The 19,326-nt window shown below is 37.7% G+C and overlaps 2 protein-coding genes across 8 annotated transcripts; both read left to right on the plus strand.

Moving 5' to 3' along the window:
- Nucleotides 1-162: 162 nt before the first annotated feature.
- LOC113114060 (protein MGARP) lies at nucleotides 163-12,074 on the plus strand. Of its 4 annotated transcripts, none has more exons than XM_026280776.1 (8): nucleotides 163-332; nucleotides 3,379-3,479; nucleotides 3,562-3,667; nucleotides 4,297-4,314; nucleotides 7,282-7,614; nucleotides 9,382-10,613; nucleotides 10,860-10,910; nucleotides 11,212-12,074. In XM_026280776.1, exons 1-7 carry the CDS (start codon nucleotides 251-253, stop codon nucleotides 10,893-10,895), a joined length of 1,908 nt encoding a protein of 635 aa, XP_026136561.1. In that variant the 5' UTR covers nucleotides 163-250; the 3' UTR covers nucleotides 10,896-10,910; nucleotides 11,212-12,074. The 4 variants fall into 4 exon arrangements, with proteins under 4 accessions (XP_026136561.1, XP_026136560.1, XP_026136562.1 ...); XM_026280775.1 differs by having other exon boundaries at nucleotides 165-332; nucleotides 7,279-7,614; XM_026280777.1 differs by having other exon boundaries at nucleotides 166-332; nucleotides 7,279-7,614; nucleotides 9,382-10,620.
- A 1,080-nt stretch (nucleotides 12,075-13,154) lies between these two features.
- Nucleotides 13,155-19,214, plus strand: LOC113114062 (ETS-related transcription factor Elf-2-like). Of its 4 annotated transcripts, none has more exons than XM_026280780.1 (9): nucleotides 13,155-13,456; nucleotides 14,301-14,446; nucleotides 14,557-14,752; nucleotides 16,586-16,678; nucleotides 16,807-16,917; nucleotides 17,146-17,229; nucleotides 17,324-17,516; nucleotides 17,654-17,941; nucleotides 18,161-19,214. In XM_026280780.1, exons 2-9 carry the CDS (start codon nucleotides 14,372-14,374, stop codon nucleotides 18,702-18,704), a joined length of 1,584 nt encoding a protein of 527 aa, XP_026136565.1. In that variant the 5' UTR covers nucleotides 13,155-13,456; nucleotides 14,301-14,371; the 3' UTR covers nucleotides 18,705-19,214. The 4 variants fall into 4 exon arrangements, with proteins under 4 accessions (XP_026136565.1, XP_026136566.1, XP_026136567.1 ...); XM_026280781.1 differs by having other exon boundaries at nucleotides 17,149-17,229; XM_026280782.1 differs by lacking the exons at nucleotides 13,155-13,456; nucleotides 14,301-14,446; nucleotides 14,557-14,752 and adding an exon at nucleotides 14,833-15,580.
- Nucleotides 19,215-19,326: the final 112 nt, after the last annotated feature.

Here is a 19,326-nt window from a genome sequence, read left to right on the forward strand (position 1 = left end):
ATGATAAAGCGTGTCTAAAAAGATTATTTTAGTAAATACAGATCTTTTTGGAATGTAAATAGCATAAATTGAACAAACAATGCGATGCGTGCCACGAAATCCCAGCAGTGGGAGGATTCAGACAAGCGCTGTCTCCTCCCCTCACATTTACTCCTCCCCTCCAAATGTGTCTCCGCACTTCCGCAGTCATTCATTGCGCCTCCATTGGACTCGTCCCGCAAGCTGCTTTCCTCCTGTGGCGGTTTGGACGATGTTTGGGTGCAGAGCAGCCTGGCAGAGGTGTGGGCCTCTGGCGCGACAGTCCCTGAACCGCGCGCAGCTCAGTAGAAATGGTGAGCACCAGCGATATCTTCCTCGTAAAGTTTTGTTTTTCCTGTAAATCACGTTATTTGCCTTGCATTTTGTGCTTTTATTGTGACATTTCACACATTTCGTATATTGCTTAAAATTAAAATGTGCTTGAGCAGGCTGTGTGATTTACAAAAAAATTTTTTTGGGTGAGATGGCATGTGGTTTAGGGTTAAGAAGACACGAAGGTCAGTCTCAACATCGGATCCTATTGGTGCTCCACATTTTTAAATGGCTTTCGAGATAACTGTTACGTTTTTAGTGCCAGACAGAAGTTACACGCCTACTATACTAACACATGTTCGCATTGTCATTTGCAGGGAACATAATGTACACATCTCAAACCGCGGCCTGGCACCAATCACACAAAAATGTAGCTATTTTGGGCACTGCAGATCTGCACTAATAATCATTTTTGCAGAGATATATTATTGAAAGAAAATGAAAAAAAAACTTGCGAAAAGTTAGTTTTTGACTCTTGAACGTGATTCGATTAATGATTGTTCTGTCAGATTTATTCCAAACTGGAACACTAAATAGATTATGAAACACGAAATTACGTAATCGGGAATCAGTTGAAATTTGACGTTTGGCATCATGGTGTTAGTATTCATACTGCTTGATTTGTGACCTTCAGTGTTGAAGGGTGCCATAGTGTGTTTCCACGTACAGCTCACGTGGTTGTGTACGTGGTCGAGCTATAGACACAGGCGCACAGACCTATTGCAAGCAGTTTACATTTAATCCTTAAAATGTACTCTATTTAAATGCTACTAGTACATATTTTTTAGCTACTTGTATCTATTCCATTACTAATATTATTTTTTTAGGTACTTGTATTAGGTGTGCTACTAACAATTATTACACAGAGTGATTTTTTTAAAAAGTTACATACATAAAACTAAAAGATTATTAGACTATAATTTGCGAGACTGTGTAAAATTGTACCTTATTATTATGTTTAATTCAATGTTACTTGCTATTTGTTTATAATTATTTGCAGAATTTTCTATCAATTCAGAGTGAAAAGTTTCACAGTAAATGCTACATTATTATTTTTTTTCCAGTGTGGATACTAGTTTAAATAGATACTATTGCGTAATGACTAGTATTCCATTGTATCAAATTTTTTCCATTGGGAAACTTCTCTGGGGATCTGTCATTCAGATATGAACAATTCAGATCTGACTTGTACTTATTTATTAGATACAAGTTCTTATACATTAGGGTGAATTTTTGTGTGCTAACTCTTGCTTTTTCAAACTCGTTTCACTCGTTTGTTCACTTATGGCTTTGTGCATGTAGTTCTTCCACTTTAGTTTTTCTACTTTAGTCTTGTAAACATTTGTTTTTCTTATTATATTTAATTTAACACAGGCATTTCAATCTCACAAACCCCCACAATTCCTTTATGTACCCTGCGGGGTTAGTAGACCCCTGTTGGGAAACCCTGGTTGTTTAAATAAGCACGCTGACATTCTTGAAGTGAGACGTTTGTCTGGCCTTACAGGGCTTTACTTGATTGTACTGGTTAAATGTAAGTGAAAATCTAGGTTAGGATGTTTGTAATGCAGTTAATAAGAATAGTACATGAAAATGTTGGAATAAGCATAGATTTAATCAAACTTTCTGTCCTGTCCACTAAATATCTCCTCAAATAGCCATGAGCGGATGGACAGTAGGCCTACACTTGTCAGATACCACTTGCTTAAAGCCTTTCATTGTAATTCATGTTCGCTCAGCCGTTCGAGTATCAAGCTGTGATAAATCTCTTTGTGGAGGGAGATTTGCTGGTTAGCTGGATTAAAAAAGTTCATTGGTTTCAAATTTCTACAGACATGAGGTTGAATAAATTGTTGCACTTAAACTTGTAGAATAAAATAAATATGACTGACTCCAAACAAGGCATTTTTGGTACCAAAAAACATAGTTTTATTAATTCGTTCATTGTTTTTGCTTCATCCACACCATTAGGTGTCAGTATAAAACCAAGATGACTGCCATATTGTGATTTATTTTTTTTTCGTTGTAAATATTGTGTGAAATGTGAGTTTACTATCATCATTTATCTCTTATTTGCAGTTGTTAAATGGTATTATGTAAATATTGTCAGATATTTGATATTAGATTTTGTCATCAGCAGCTGACATTGAAAAAGTTACATTGGTTCTTAGTAGTCTAACCGAGCATGTATCGCTTTCTGTTTGGTTCACCCTTTGACTCGTGGGAAAGATTAACAGATTAATTGATATAAATAACACAGAGGTGTCTAGAACCAATTTACTCTAGCTGGGCATGAGTGACTGGATTATCTTAATGAGAGTATTGAAGATACTGTACTCCTTAAAACGTCTACAGAGTTTGTGTCAGAATGATCTTTGCCCTCCAGTCGTGATTGGACTGCACTGATGGTTTTCTAAATTTAAGTTGCTCCTGCCCTCTGACTTTTTTTAGGACGAGGAACTGTCAACACTAAGGAAAGGTTTTTGAAGCATAGAATATAAAATGAAATATTTGGTGATAAGCAATTATTTATGTAAGAAAACAGACAAAATAATATTCTTTATGTACTAAAAAATAATTTGCTCAGTACATAAACCACTAAACAGTTCTAAACTGCTGCAGTAAAACTTGTATGTAGAGGGATACAAACCTGAAATTACTGTTTTATTTTGAGTCCACTTAGTACTTCACATGCATAATGTAAAATGCTGTTCACTTTAGATCACCTTCACCATATTTCTGAGTTTCGGAAACACACAATAAATATCTAGATGAATGCTGACAGGAATATTTACAGCTACCTAAAACCATTGCCTAGAATCCAATCAGACAGTGACCTACTGGGCAGCAGCTCTGGGCTGACTGCCATGAAGCTCAAGCTGTGTCAGACACTTTGACTAAAACATTATTATAAAACGTTAAACGGTTAGCTTGATTCAATCTTGAAACTGAGAGAGGGAGGAAGCATATCTAACATTGTTGCCTCACATCCAAAATCTTTGTCTGACTCCTCTGTTCTCGATGCAGTAGTTCCACGGAGGCTCATGTCGTCGGTTCCTGGCGGCTCCGGTGAGAATTTCCTTTATGTCGTCCTCTGCGGTGGAGCTTTCGCAGGTGCCGTGGCATATGTAAGTATAAACTGTTGAAGATATAGTTTGATGTCAGATCATTTGTTAAATTAATTATTGTCTTTATTGAATTGTCTGATAGGCTTACAGAACAGTTGCAACAGACCACGCACGTTTTGTTGATCGTGTTTCTGAAATTGATGCTCGTCCCAAGTCTGACTGGAAACCCAAACCATGGCCACCCAAGAGTAAGTCTCACATATGGTATGGTTAAACATCCGATTTTATTGTAGTAATTTAGTCAGTGTCACTTTTGGGATTCAGGTTTGGGCTATGGCCTGTTAAAAGTAGGATGCAAGTACTAGCACAACTGTATCAAGATGATAGGAACAGGCATAAGGTCATATACAAAAAATCTTGTTGAACATATTTAATAAAAACTATGCTATTCACACAGCACTGTTAGTAACCCTGTGAATTTCATTCTCAGTGGCATTAGGAATGCTGATCTAAATTGTCAGCTTATGTCTGTATCCAAAAATATGAGACATAATAGTTAAATAATACATTGCAGTCCTTCCAGTTGGGGTATGTGGGAGACATCTGGCACCCTCTCACATTTGTGGTCAGAACAGTAATGTCAGAAGCCAAATCCACTTCCACCACATTAAATAACTCTATCAAATCTGAGCCAAACATTATTAAACTGCCTTATCTAAATGACAGCAGCATTAAAAAGCTCTCTCATTATAAATAAGGGGATATTATGTTTTGTAATGTGGTCTGATATGAGTGAGTGTCTGCTGACAAAGTTTTATAGAGCCGCTTCAGGATTCATTGACATTTAATTATTTGTTGTTTGTTTGTGTTTTTTTAGGTGAGGAGAATGGCAATGGTGAGTTCATGTGTGATTTATGTCATAATTTCCACATGATGTACCATATATAACTTTATTATGATATTTGAATGGACAAATTACAGTTCTGTTTTTTTAATGTTTGTGAAACACATCTGTTTGCCTCGAAACAAATAAGATCCATTAAATGAGTTTTGCTAAAACTAACTTCTGCTTTAACTTGCATGGTCTGAACTGGTGCATGACAAGTATTTTTGAGAGTTATTACTGGAACTGTATTATAGCCTTGGTTCCTGAAAGTCTGAAGGTTAACTAAATGATGACGCCCCCTACTTTTCAGTCTCCTGCCATTTAGTCGATCCTGAAACCTTATTGGGTGCAAAACAATGGACAAAGATTATATTCTCGGCACATAGGTTATGACCTGTTCTGATCAAATATCCTGTAATGACACTACAGTGAGAAGATATTGGTAGAATAATGGCAAAAACTGCATTGACAAAGAGCCTAGATCAGGGTTATTCAAATCTTGCCCTGGAGTGTCAATGCGGTGCAGAGTTCTGCTCCAACCCTGATCAAAGTAACCTGCCTGTGATTCCTAATGATCCCAAAAACATTGATTAGCATGCTCAGGTGACTTTGATCAGGGTTGGAGCCGAACTCTGCACCGCATTGGCCCTCCAGGGCAAGATTTGAATAGCCCTGGCCTAGATCTACAGACTTAAGAAGAAAAGTGAGCTAAACATGACTGATTTTGATGAGACAATGCATTTTTACGGCATTTTTTATGTCTTGGTGTTATTTGAGCTACAGCATTCCTGTAGAGTCTGGTACTTCAATGCCAAGGTAATGGGTTCAGTTCCTGGGGCAAGTATGATCTGATAAAATGGATCCGTTGAAGGCATTTACTTTGGATAAAGGCATCTGCCAAATGCATAAATGTAAATGTATGATTGGATTTAAAGAGCTGTTCTCATGTCACCCTTCTAACCCACCTAATCCCCTGATCCTATGTGTCGGAAAGCCTGTTAATCAGAACTGGGTGGCTTTCTCTTTGACACCGTGTCACTTTCCTCTTGAATAAGCTGTGTATATGATCCATCAGCACCACTGTGCACTCACATTTTCTCTCACAACACTTTTTCACAACTTACTTACCTGTGCTCTTCTTTTAAAGACTACAATTCAGTCCAGAAAGACTTGACAGCCAATATAAACAGTTCTATACTGTGGTCAAACTCCCAATGTTGGACAATTTTTTATTTTTCAATTTTTTAACCGATGGGTCAGATTGTTTTTACCCGCTGTAGAATTGGTCACTCTGGGATGACAATACTAGAGGAAGATCCTCCAACATGTTCTCTCTGCCCAATCCATTAATCCATTAGGCTTGTTTTATTAGATTGTGCTGGTTTTAACTCATTGAGATTTTTTTATTTATTCACTTAATTCTCAAAGAGATTTTTAACAGAGTTTAGCAAAAATAAATTATATAAACATGATATTATTCAGCCATAATATTACTTACCATGAAAATATACTTAGAAGCTGGAATGGAGTTAAACACAAACAAACATTATACTGTGGTCTTTCAAATGCCAAAACAGAATATTAAACAACGAACTCAAAGCGTCACCTAATCGCTTTCCTAATTGTTTCTTTGTTCTGACTCTTTCCAGAGAGTAAACTAATTTAGGCAGTCTGGACTGGTCACCTAGTCTCCAGTCAGAACTTTTTGGATAACTCTCTTCTGAGCAAGATTCCTTCTTTTTCTATTGAACGGATATTTTTCATTCTTTTGATTTTTAAGCCCTTATTTAAAATGTTAATTGTGGTTTAATATAATACAAATTGAAAGATGTAAAAGAATGCTTCCCTCTGTGAGTTAACTTGTTAAACACGCACAACAAATCCCCTTTGGTTGTTCTGTGTTGCTGGAATTCACAGAGTTGCTGGTACTGCTAACTTTGACCAGATGGTAAGGCTCAACATCTTTGTATTCCCTCTCCTCACCTCTCCTCCCGGCCCCTTTCTTCCTGTTGTTTCTGTTCAGTTTCGCAGTTTCTCTTCCCTTCTCATTCTTATGTTTTGCATGCTGCCTGCAGTGATTGGGTTGTGTGATTTTGACAAAGCTAGATTTATATTCCCCATTTAGCCATTTATTGGGGTTTCCAGGATGGATTTGTGGGAGACATTTTGAAAGGCATGGTGGCAAATGTAAACATTTTACTGTGTCCTACCATAATATATTATACTTCAACTTAATAATTATATTAACATAATAAAAACATTTATTTGAGTAATAATTCCTTTTTTTAACATTTATTAAAATCATTATAAAGCATTATATAGTGTATTATATTATTATATATTATTTGCAGTTAGTACAGTTCTGCAGTAAAAGATTGTTAATTTATTTATATTAGGAAAGTAAAATTATAGATATTGGTGTTTTATAGTAGCACCTTACAAAAACTGTCAACAAAAGCCCAGGTATCATTACACTCCTGAATTAAAAGTTATATATTGCAAGATCTATAATATTACTATTCTGTATTTATAAATGAAAAATCTCAAAAAATTTCATTTCATTTATTGTAAGAAATTACTAATGTAGTTGTAAGAGAATGTAACTGTAAAATGTAAATAAGAAAACGATAATGAATGGTACTAATTTTTATTTTAGAAATAATAAAAAAAAATCTCTAATTCTCTAATTTGTAATAACATCATGGCAGTATAGATTGATCTGAATTAAATGCACTTATGAAAGGATCATTTGAATTACTGCAGTGTACTGATTTCTCTTTTTTATTTTGATTGCAAAATATGCTTTTCAAAAATATATGCTTTTCTTATCTTATAACAATCTTAGTCTTAAAATAGGTTTTCTTTAGGCAAAATATAATTTCGGCCCAGTCATTTCTATGTGAGTTTCAAAAGTGAGTTTGAGTGTGCTTAAAACTGAAAATGTAGCTTGATGCCTAATTTTGTTCTGTTTAGAAGAAGCTAGTGCAGAGGAAGGAGAGGTGGCAGAAACTGTAGAGGCTGCAGTAGAGGAGGATGTTCCTGCCGAGGCACCTGAGGTCTTGCTGGAAACAGCCGAAGCCACCACAGGGAAGACGGGAACTCTTGAGACCGTCGTGGAAAAGGTTGCCGAGACGGTTGCAGAGACTGCAGAGGTGGTCGCTGAGGTGGCAGGGGTTGTTCATGAAACCGCAGAGGAGGTGGCAGCGGTGGCAGAAGAAGTGCAGAGGGTAGCAAAGGAAGTAGAAGCAGCAGCAGAGGCTGTCGTCACTCCTGTTATCCAAGCTGAAGAGCCGGCGTCAGAGAGCAATGGTATGCCACCAGCCCTCCAAGAGGAGGCAGTAGCAGAGGCTTCTAGTACAGAGTCCTAAATGGCTCATGGGTACTCAAACACTCACCCACACACACACACACACACACACAAGATACACAAAACTCAAATGTCATATACAGCAAAATGGTCACTGTTTCACTTTATCCAAACATGTTACCCTTACATCAAAAAAAGAACAAAACATGGTACTTGAACAAAATTAAGAGATTTTATTGCTCAAATACTGCAGGTATTCCTAATTTTTCTTGCCTTGGAAGTAGATTCTTTAGTCTTTAAGGTTTTAAGGTGCTCAGAGCCTCATGAACTAAACGACAGTGTATGTGTTTAACTGTATAGTCTTCATTATAGTGTACCTCCTGTTTTTGCATCGATGTGTTATACAACAGGATTTGATGCTTGAGTTGCAATAATGTCATCCCACTATATAGCCCACAGCATATTGTTTATATTGCTATTCTATTCCTGGATATTGCTGGAAATATTAGAAAATTATATAATTTTTTTTCCTTTCAAGTATTGATAACTATAGAAACAACTGTGAGAATCCAAGGTTTGCCTCTTTTTGTCATGTGACCAAACATTCCAATGGACACACTTCAGACCATCAACTCCTGTTCTTCTGTCTCTTAGCTTCACTCTCAATCTGCTCAAAAATCTGAGCCAGCCTTCTGTAATTCTGTCAGCTTCCTATCCTGCCTTATTTTCTATTTGAGGCCCAAAAAAACAAATGTACTGCTATATAGTCATGTTGTTTTGTTTACTAACAGGTACAGTTCAGTTGAAAACGTGCTTCTCTGCCAGATATCACTTAGTTGGTACACACCAGTTCAAACTGTGAAAACTGTGAGTGTTTTGCTCCCTAGCAACTAGGCCAGATGTGTTTCTGTATTAGTTTTCCCTTTATATTCCTCTGTATGACTGAACTGACAAGGAACTCCGTAACTTGCCAAGAAGGTCATGTGTGTAGGATTACAATGCTCATTCATTTGAAAAAATGCAATTGTGTTATAAAAATGGATAAGGGATTCAAAGCCAATTAATAAAATGAAATTGATAAATATAAAAAGAAACTATTCTGTGTTTAATTTTTTTCTGAAAACATTCTGCTTTCACAAACTGAAATATATCATCGTAACACTGACAAGTTCATCCTCTGTTTTAAAAGTATTTTTTTTTAAATGCTGCATTTAGTGTAAAGGTCCTTGGTGTCATACATTATAACCTATAATAACATCTCTACATAGGGAGTTGTTTTATCTCTTAACTTTTGTTGTAGTTATACTTGTGGTGTGCCCCTTTCTAAGTGATATTTGGCAGTAAAGCCTCTTAATGTATGTTCTGAATGATAAATGGAGCTGCATGCTGTGATCATGTATGATGATACTCACTGAAAGTCTCTTTCATTCTGTGAAATGTAAAGATAGACACCATAGATCATACCTGAATGCTCTAAACATTACTTAAGCTACTTAAACTCTTTTCTCTGTTGTTATAACTATCACCTAATATAGTAGGGATGAACCTCTGTACTCTACTTTTAGTAGTCTCGTTTCTATCTTTCTTATATTGTCTGTGTCTAGATTCATCTTTTGTTTTAAAATCCAGTTGCACACAAATATATTTATGAACCGTTTGAACTTAAAATTGACAGTTATAAAACCTTTAAATTAGTCAGTTAATACTTCAAACATCTAATGTCTGTTTTTTTGTGTGTGATTATTGGGTGGCTTGATTATATCTTGTAGGGTCGGTTACTACAGCCGCAGCAGAAACAATAGAGCTGGCTGCTGCCTCCGTGATCGAGACTGGTCTTCTGGAGTCTGGATCAGTGGAGGATGTGTCAGTTAAAGCACTACCAGAGATGCCCACTGAGGTGACTACAGCAGATCATTTGGAAAATGTACCAGTAACAGAGGTGGCACCTGTTGCTCCAGTGATGGAGGAGGAACCAGCTTCTCAAGTAGCAGAGGCCCCAGATGCCGCTATAATAGTAGAGCCTCCTGTAGCAGAGCAATTGTCCATTCCTCCAGTTTCCAATGTTGTAGGTGAGCCTGTTGCCACAGTGATTGAAGCAGCACCAGTTTCCCCAGTTGTAGAAGAACCAGCTGTTGCAGCAGTGGAAGAAGTGACTCCAGTTGTAAAGGAGACACCAGCTGATTCTCCAGTACTCTCAGAAGAAGCATCTGATGTCCCTGTGATAGAAGAGGAAGTCTTGTTTGCCCCAGTGAAAGAAGAGACACCTATTACCCCAGAAACAGAAGAGGTATCAGTTACCCCAGTGACAGCAGAGACATCTATTGCCCCAGAAGCAGAGGAGGAATCAGTTGCCCCACTGATAGAAGAGGTGCCTGTTGCCCCAGAAGCAGAAGAGGAATCAGTTGCCCCACTGATAGAAGAGATGCCTGTTGCCCCAGAAGCAGAAGAGGAATCAGTTGCCCCACTGATAGAAGAGATGCCTGTTGCCCCAGAAGCAGAAGAGGAATCAGTTGCCCCACTGATAGAAGAGATGCCTGTTGCCCCTGTGCCAGAAGAGGCAGCTGTTTCCTTTGTAACTGAAGAAGCTCCTGCTGTTGTTGCTGAAGACGCACCTGTTGTAGCAACTGAAGAACTCGATGAAACACTTGCAGTGGCAGAAGAGGATATTCCAGTGGTTGAGGAAGTGAAGGCAGAAGAGGTGAATGCTGGAAGTGCAGTTGTGGAGGCCCCAGTAAGTAAAGTCGAGGAACAAGCAGCAAGTCCAGTTGTGGAAGTTACAAAAAGTGTTGTTGAACCAGATGTTCCTAGCATAGTGGTTACTGAGGAAGTTGCTCCAGCTGAAACATCAAGTGCACCTTTGGAAGAGCCCAAACGAGACTACATAGTGGTTATCTTGGAGGGAGCTCCCAAAACAGAAAAGAAGCCAATGGTGCTCGGTGTGTCACCCGTGACTGGCAAGATCATCCCAGCCCCTGATGATAGTGAAGATCCATTGGGACAGGTAACAGGTAATCTGGTTTAACAATGCACTGCTGGTAAACTAGTTAAGAAAATAATGATGGGAGCAAAATATGTGGATTAACAGAATCATTGCTTGACAAATGCTCGACATTAGATGAATAGTGAATTAGCAAGAATATGGTAAGATATATTAAGACAAAGACCCGTGTATTCTGATGTAAGTTCCTGACATACTTTGTGACGTTCTTTTAATTATACAAATGTTACTTTTTAATATTGTTCCTAGGGCAAGCGCCGTTTGCTTAAAGTGCAGATGTATTAACAACAACTAAAAAAGGTAACATCATATTATGAAAATCATGTTTTCTTTGTTTGTGTTTTAATAATATAAGACATAATATATTTTCTAATAATAGTAATTCATATTTGACATTTGTATCAAATGTAATGTTTGGAAATGTGAACATCACTATTACAGTCTATTATATAATACTTTGATTTTTTAAAAATATATTAAAAAAGAAACTTTATTGAGCACAAGAGACTGCTTTAAAAAACAATAACAAATCTTACCGATACAAACCTTTAAAAGGTAGTGTATATTGACTTGATATTTTCATTCTTGTTTTGTTTTTTAGTTGGGAGCAGTCCGATGTCCTGGGATAGTCCTAATGTCCTGATAAACAATTAGTGATGTGCCTTCCCCATTCCCTTGACCCCCTGGATTCCAGTAATCCTTACACTGAGCCCAAAATGCTGTTTCCTCCCGACTAAGCTCAAAATAACACTTTATATCCACTGACATGCTCTCCACTGGAGAGTGGTTACTTCATGTGAACATTCACTTCATGTTGATGTGAGACAAAAGTTCTTTGACAGTTATAATATACATGAAAAGCTGTGACCTATATTTATAGCCTTTTTAAATGGAACTCCACTCTTTTTGACTCAACTGCACATTGGAGCCTATATTAGTGAACCCTACCTCAAGCATCACATTATAGGACATGTCTTGGAATTGGCATGTCAATAGTTACAACCAGCAGGGCTACAAATTTGCCACAAGCACTGTCATACCTGCATGCTGGCCAACAGTTTTCTGGTTCTCCTCTGTCTTCAATCTATTTCATTTGTTTTATTTATGAATTGACACTATTATTTTTTATACCTCTCTACCTCAGCTTGAAAAGACAGTGTTGTTCTTTTTCCAGTCACCAGTATTATAGAAACCAGCTGGCATTACCAATGTGACATGACTAGTCAATAAAAACAACTTACAAACAGATAACATTAAGCAATATAGTAAACACAACGATAAGCCATGTGACAAGTCACATTCCAGTATTCATTTCTAAAGCAAGTTTCTACAATGTTATCCAAAAGGCAGACCTCACTGTTGCACTCCTTTGCCTTTGTTTTCCTGTTCTCTCTTCTCCTGTGATTTATAAAACATGTTGTTTGGCAAATACATAAATAAATTCCTTTGCTTGATGTGGCAAAAGCAATGTCCCCAAACCTGTTATGCTAACATTATACTGTCATTGATACTAGTTTTGATGCTCATATGATTTGAGATTTTAGACTGGTCCACAAGGGATGTTTAGGTCAGATAAAAAAAAAATACCAAGGCCACTAAAGCCTCCATATATATCGGGTCACCTCATACAATACTGCTAGTCTTGTTCTCTCAAACCCACCCTTCCCTCCCTTTCTCATCCATTCAGCCAACCTTATCCTACATTATATTTCTATCAGTTTGTATAAGGGGGTCCTCGTTGTCTGGTCTAAATATATGCTAGAGACGGTATCCCCACCCTGAGTCTCCCTGAGCCATCAATTCAAGATGCCCTGACCATCATCCCACTCCCTCGACCCCATCATCCTCTTTCTACTCTTCCCCAGTTTCATAGCTTGTTTGTAGCTAGTGAATGTGTCTTATTTCCTTAATATTTCTAAAGGGACCTTATAAGTCTTATAAATAAGATTGCAACTACATAATGTGAATGTGAGGGAATAATGGGAAGTATGGTTCAGTATAAATGGTGTTTTTAAGGGTTCTTTTCTGTTTTTGTTTTAAGGTTTAGGGATGTAATACACAGCTTCACTATTAGGCCCTAACTAAGTTTTTTTTTTCTTTTTTTTCTAAACTGTGAATGTATGTCAAAGAAAAATAAAGAGTTAAAACTTTTTTGTGTGATTGTTTCATTTCGGTCAAGATTTCTGTATTAAAGCTGCCATATTAGATTTGTGAATGACCTTATTTTGGTGATTTCAGGAGAAGCATTTTCAGGAAAGTATTAGTAATAGAGTTTCTCTGAGGTTACGACTGTACAGATTACTATTTCAATTTTATATTTTATATTTGAAATATAGCTGGTGATGTATGCTACGTCTGCCTGACACCTTTCCCCCCAAAAAAATGCTAATTTAAATATTATTATATAATTTATTGTGATAGTATTATAAATAGTTTATTTGTCGTGAGTTCTATCCCATTATTTTTTGTTTACTGTGTTTTTAAATTGAGCTTATTGAAATTTAAGCGCGCGCGCACCTGACAAGGGTGTATGTGACGTCGTGGACAGTTGCTGCGCACGCAGTTCGTCAGTCAGATCCTGCGACTGGAGGCCCGAGACCAGCTACGCAAGACATTAGCTACAACTACACCACCAACACCGCCTATCGTTTTATCATTAAACGTTACATTGAACAAATAGACATCTCTCTATCGTATGCATGCGTGCTCTTTATCAGCGAGCAATTCGCGCAAGTTGAACAGCTTTAACATCAGCCTGTCATTAGCATGGTTAGCATGCTAACCTTATGACAGAGTGTACTCGACTGTCTAGAGGTGCACCAAACGACAAGAAATCATCACAAACGGTGAGAAATATCACAATTTTATATGTATACATACATAAGAGTTCAAAGTTGATTCATTTAGCCATCATTATAAAGTAGGAGGTTTGTTTTTAGCGCGGCTGTTTAAGCGTTCAACCTCAAACGTGTTTATCGATCTAATTAATCGTTATTATTATTATTTTTTTTACAATTTTATAATTTGTTTTCTATTCACTGGTATTATTTCACATCTGGCCACTCCTTTTAAAAAAAAAACGGTTGATACAATATGTTATTGCAGGAGAATGGAGGCGCTATTTGTATGTCATTAATATAACAGACCACTAGTCAGGGTCCAGTATCAGTGTTTACATTTTGTTATGCTTGATGGAAACCCTAAAAGGCAACACAGCAGAGGAAATTTAATACAAAGATGGAGTATGAACTGGGCACAACCCTTAGGGGTTTTCCTTTTGAAAGAAAGAAAAACCCCTGAGCACCCCCCTCCCACCCCCCATAAGAAAAAGTACATATGATTGGGCTGAGATCACTTTTGCCAACAGGATACAGGCCTCTTCCGTTTTTTTTTTTTGTTTTGTTTCTGTGTGTGTGTGTTTGTGCATTTGTTTGCCTGAAGGTCTGCTCGTGATCTTTATTCATTTTAGATTTCCATGCCCACTGAAAAGACATCAGATGATATCAGTTCCCTGTTGCCCCAAGTAGTCACAAGATTTAGTACAAATGATATAATTCTTAAATATTTTAGTTAATATACAATTATTTGTCTGAACAGTGTGTTGAGGGGAATGGTTTAAAGATATTAATATTTTACACACCGTGCACAATGTTTTCCACCTTGCATTTATCAAATGTTTTTGTTTCTCAGGCTGTGATATCACTCAAAGTCATCAGCGGGACGCAGTGGATAAGTGCAGTTCTCTCACAGAGGAATGAGTCATGACCTCTGTGGTGATCGTAGATGGTGGAGGGAATATACTGGAGTTTGTTGCTGGAGATGAGGAAGCTCAGCAGGTAAAATCCGCACCTGCACAAAATACACCCTTTCATATTAGGATTGCAGCTTAACTAAAATCTAAATTAAAAGCATTTGAAGGAAACTCAAAGTGTTTGTTTTTTCCCAGGAGGTCTGTCCTGATGGGGTGGAGGCTGGCGGAGAGAAGGCCTGCCCTGCAGTGATAGTGGAGCAGGTGAATAGTGCTGATGTGGAGCAGTGTTATGCTGCTCAGGTGTTGGTCTATGATGATCAGAATACCTACCTGGTGCAGGATGTGGCTGAGGAACAAGTTGTGGAGACTGAGTTGCTGGAGATGGGAGCAGGTAAGCAGTAATTGTTGTATTGGCTGTATTTCCATGCACAGAAAATGCTGTATTATGCGTTTGCTTGAAAAAGCAATCAGTGAGGTAGTCAAGTTGTAGCACTTGTTTCTTGTGTGTGTAACTAAACAATAAACCTAATTCAGAAAACCCAGAAAAACATGGCTGCAATGACTTGTTTGAATTTCCATGTTTACCATTAAACATGATTTGAGGTTATTTTCCAAATATGCCTTGTATTTTTTAGAGGGCTTAATTTTCTTTTAGAAGCAGGAACAACTTAAGAGGGACATCTTGTGGCGCTTTTGTGGAAGTTATAAATGATGCACATTAGAAAAACAACGCTTTTTGATAGTATATTTTTTTGAAGGATTAATACACTTGAAACACGTGGAAAAGGGTAAATAGGTTATGCAAACTTTAATCTGGATGGAAACGATGGTTTTGTATTATTTTGTTTTGTTTTGATCTCTGCGCTGGAACGTGCAAAATACAACACTGAAGGCTCAGAATTCTATTTTCCTTTTAAAAACACAGAAGGGAAGCGTATGTATAGTTGCATTTCATTGGTAATTGTGTAATATTAGAAATTATTGATCGTTTTTATACAGCAAGCAGCTGGTATGACTACTCGGCTTCACAATGTATCTAAACACTTGTTCGATTTACTCAAAGATAGTAAAAAATAAATAAATACATCACTCATCACATAAGTGTGTCACGTGATTTGAGGTAATGAGCACTGGCTCCTTGTTGAAGTGAAGGATGCAAAAAACATTCGGCAACCAGGAAGTGAAGAGCAGCAGTCGTCAACCCGTGCACCAATTTTAAGTAATATTAAGTAATTTCTTGATCTTTTGTCATAGCAACATTTTTATTCGGTGTTTTTAGAGTAATGTATGCCATCGGTGTTGTGTATATTTGAAATTGTTCATTTGCAGTCAGTTGGAGTTATGATTTATTCTTAGCGGATTGATGCTGATTGTCTGAACCAGGAAGTGTGTTTGTTTTCTTTTTGCATCTTGGCCACGTTGTCTGTTAAAGTGTTTATAACAGTGTTTCGGCTTAAATGGTTTTGCGGTAGAACTTGAGGGTTTAAATGTTTTGTAGCAGCCGTTTAATTTTTGTTGGATTTTAATTTTGTTTAAATCAGCTAACGGTTCTGCTGTTTACTGATTTATTTTCAAAATGAACGGAGACTACAACGACAATTAGTTTATTGCGGTCTATTTTGAAGGATAACGGGTGCGGGTTTGATTTTATTTACGAAATCTGAATCGGGGTAACTTAGCTTTTGGCTTTATGAGACCAAGACGAGATTGATTCAAAAAGCGTTGTAAGGGTTTTATAAACGAGTAACGTTTCGATTTATTGTATTTGATGCAACTAACTATTCAAGCTCTTTCGCTGTGTGCAGTAAATCAAATATGATTAAAAATGAGCTTTTTGTTTTAGTTTAGGGCGGAAGTGTACTAATAGGCGTTATAGATCGTTGAGTGACAGGACGCCTGTCCAATGAGCGCTCAACATTGTTTTGTAGTCAGCAGTGTAGCCAATGAACATCGAAATAGAAGTATAGTTTCCCTTTACCGCCAGTTTATTAGGACAAGGAAACCTGTCCATAAAGTTTATTACTTTATGTACTGGAAAATATCTCTTTTAATCAAAAGCAACCTCAGTTTTGATTTTCTTGAATCATTTTTCTGTTTTCATATTGTAGTCTTAATAAACAGATAGCAAAACATTTTTTGTTTTAGAAGAGAGTATTTAAATGATTGTATGTATGCAGTTTGTTTGCTTGTTTTTATTGTGCTTTATTGTACCTCTCTCTCTCAGTGGAGGTCTCTGTGCATGATAAAACTATTGAAGCAGCTGAAGCTCTGCTGCACATGGATTCACCGTCCAGCTTGCAGGGTGATCGCAGCACAGGTGAGATCTACATCTACACATGCTCTGCATGCTGTAACACAGGCTAACCTAACCTAACAAATTACTACTACTTAATATATCACATGTGAGTGAAGAGTTAAAATCACAATAGATCTCAATTTCTGCAGAGGAGCTTTTATCAGAGGTGGAGGTGGAAGTGAGAACAGAGGATATGGGACCCGTTGCCAAGGATATTGTTGTCCTGCAGGAGAACGATTTACTGAAGAAGAAAAAGAGAGGTGAACCAGTGTTTACGCAATGCCATGAACTACAGATATGTTTGGAAATTAATGCATGATTATTGCTTTATATTATAGTACATTGCATTTACTTAAGTGTGCTTTCAGCTCAATTCCTTAATTACACTACCGAAGTGCAAAAGTCAACTTTTTGCACTTTTTTTTCAACACAGTTGAAAACTGTAATTTTTTGGGAGAGATTAATTTGTTTGCTGTTATCTTCCCCAGCAGGACGAAAATCCAGAACTCCAGGGAGTTTCTGTGATGGTTCCCTGGATATGGTCTATAAGAGGAAATCAAAAGAAAGCAAGGGTGAGCGTTTCTGTTTGTTTGTTTTTTGGGCAAGAGATTTTTCTTTTTTTTTTTTTTTTTTTGGTGCCACAACTTCCAAGTCTGACTCTTACAGGCTCAACCACTTACCTGTGGGAGTTCCTATTGGACCTTCTTCAGGACAAGGAAACCTGTCCGAAGTATATTAAGTGGACTCAGAAAGAGAAGGGCATATTCAAGCTTGTGGACTCCAAAGCGGTGTCTAAATTATGGGGCAGACATAAGAATAAACCTGATATGAACTATGAGACAATGGGGCGAGCACTCAGGTAATGTTAAATATAACAGTTTTTTGTTTGAAGGTTTTTTTGTTTGTAGGTTTTTTGAACACTAGAAAATGTGCTAGCAGTCTTGATTTATCTTTTCTTTTTTTTCCTCCTCTCTTTTTTTATTTATTTATTTGTAGGTATTACTATCAGCGGGGCATTTTATCAAAAGTGGAAGGACAAAGACTTGTGTATCAGTTTAAGGAGATGCCCAAAGACATTGTTTTCATAGATGATGACAATATGGACGACAGCATTGACGAAGGAAAAAGAGAATTCCCAGCTGCATCCAATCGCAGCAATTCAAAAGGCAAAGGGACTCCAGTCTCTCCCTCTACTACTGTACCTAAAATCATCAATCTAACCTCAGGACAAGATGCCTTCATGACTGTGCAACAGTCGCCAGACAACATAGCCACAGCCCCTGGGTGTGTATTCTGTGATGTGGAAAATGAAGAGAGAAAAAAAATGCTTATTAAAAAAATTAAATGGAATCAAATTATATATATATATATATATATATATATATATATACGTACATACATACATAATTCCAAATTTTACCTCTTAAAATATATACCCAGTGGTCCAAATTTTACCTCTTAAAATTGCACCTGTCACAATGCTTTTTTTGTTGTTGTTTCCAGGACAGTGAGGCTTGCCATGCAAGTTCCTGTACTTATGACAACACAGGGTCAGAAAATCTCCACAGTAACTGTCAACTCTCCCACCGTCCGCTCTCCGATCCTCACTGCGGCCAACTCAGTCACTGGGGGTAACAACACAGGCAAAGTGGTATACCAGGCCGTGCCAACGCTAGTGCCTGCTCAGGGCCAAAGCGGTGAGAGAATCACCTTGCAGCTCATCACCCTTCCCACCATGCCTGGCAAACCCGGCACTCCCATCACTCTGAGCACACTCTCCCCCGTCACCGTGCCTACCAGCAACGCCCAAGTCCTGAAGCTCACCGTCCCCTCCAACATCTCCACGACTGCCTCCACAGCTCCTGCAACTGTGGTGACCTCGCAGCCGGGAGTGACCGTGGTGCCGAACGCACAGCCAGCGATGTCTTTACAGGATGTGACTATTATTAAGGTTGAAACTCCTGAGGTTTCTTTGGATCAGACAGTTAACATGGCTGCGGAGAACACACCGAGCACACAGACGAACCCCACCACCACACAGAGCTGAGCAAACATCAGATATCACTGCATTCCCTCACAGGAACCAACATCAATGCTTGTCACACAGATGCAAATAAAACAAGTGATGTGAAGAGTGGCTGTCTCTTATGTGAAACGCTTGTTCACACTCAACACTATAACCACCGTGTGTAGCCTGAGCCTGGGTTAGACTTTTCTTTCTTAAATATAGCTATTCAAATCACGCTTTGTTATAGCATACCATCTGTGCTGTGATGCTGTAGGAACAAACCTCACTTGGTGCTAAAGACTGAGAGGAAGACACATGGGTAAAGACAAACCGCCAAGATTTTGATCACCTGGTAATTTGGAGCATAAAATAATCTGCATAGACATACAATTCCTGTAGTTAATGATAATAAAACAAACAGCCTTAGGTCAGCTTTTTCCTCCTAAATCATTACTAAAAGTAACTGATTATGCTTTGTGTAAATATGAGATTTTGTTTTGCTATTTTGTACCAAGATGTTTTTTTTTCTTTTTTACAGTTCAAAGGAAACTGTTTTCTCAAGGACATTCAAATCTGTTGTTTTTTTATGTCATATTCCAACTTTTTAAGTAATTTTCTTTGTGCATTTATCACAGTTTTCTGTATCATGCATTCACTGCTT

Source organism: Carassius auratus, chromosome 14, assembly GCF_003368295.1.
Source record: "Carassius auratus strain Wakin chromosome 14, ASM336829v1, whole genome shotgun sequence".
Lineage (NCBI taxonomy): Eukaryota > Metazoa > Chordata > Actinopteri > Cypriniformes > Cyprinidae > Carassius > Carassius auratus.

Coding starts and splice junctions, on each gene's coding strand:
- LOC113114060 (XM_026280775.1), top strand. CDS start 251: ATGTTTGGGTGCAGAGCAGCCTGGCAGAGGTGTGGGCCTCTGGCGCGA. Junction 3,480..3,561: donor TCGCAGGTGCCGTGGCATAT/GTAAGTATAAAC, acceptor ATTGTCTGATAG/GCTTACAGAACAGTTGCAAC. Junction 10,614..10,859: donor GTGAAGATCCATTGGGACAG/GTAACAGGTAAT, acceptor TATTGTTCCTAG/GGCAAGCGCCGTTTGCTTAA.
- LOC113114062 (XM_026280780.1), top strand. CDS start 14,372: ATGACCTCTGTGGTGATCGTAGATGGTGGAGGGAATATACTGGAGTTT. Junction 16,918..17,145: donor ACTGAAGAAGAAAAAGAGAG/GTGAACCAGTGT, acceptor TATCTTCCCCAG/CAGGACGAAAATCCAGAACT. Junction 17,517..17,653: donor ACAATGGGGCGAGCACTCAG/GTAATGTTAAAT, acceptor ATTTATTTGTAG/GTATTACTATCAGCGGGGCA.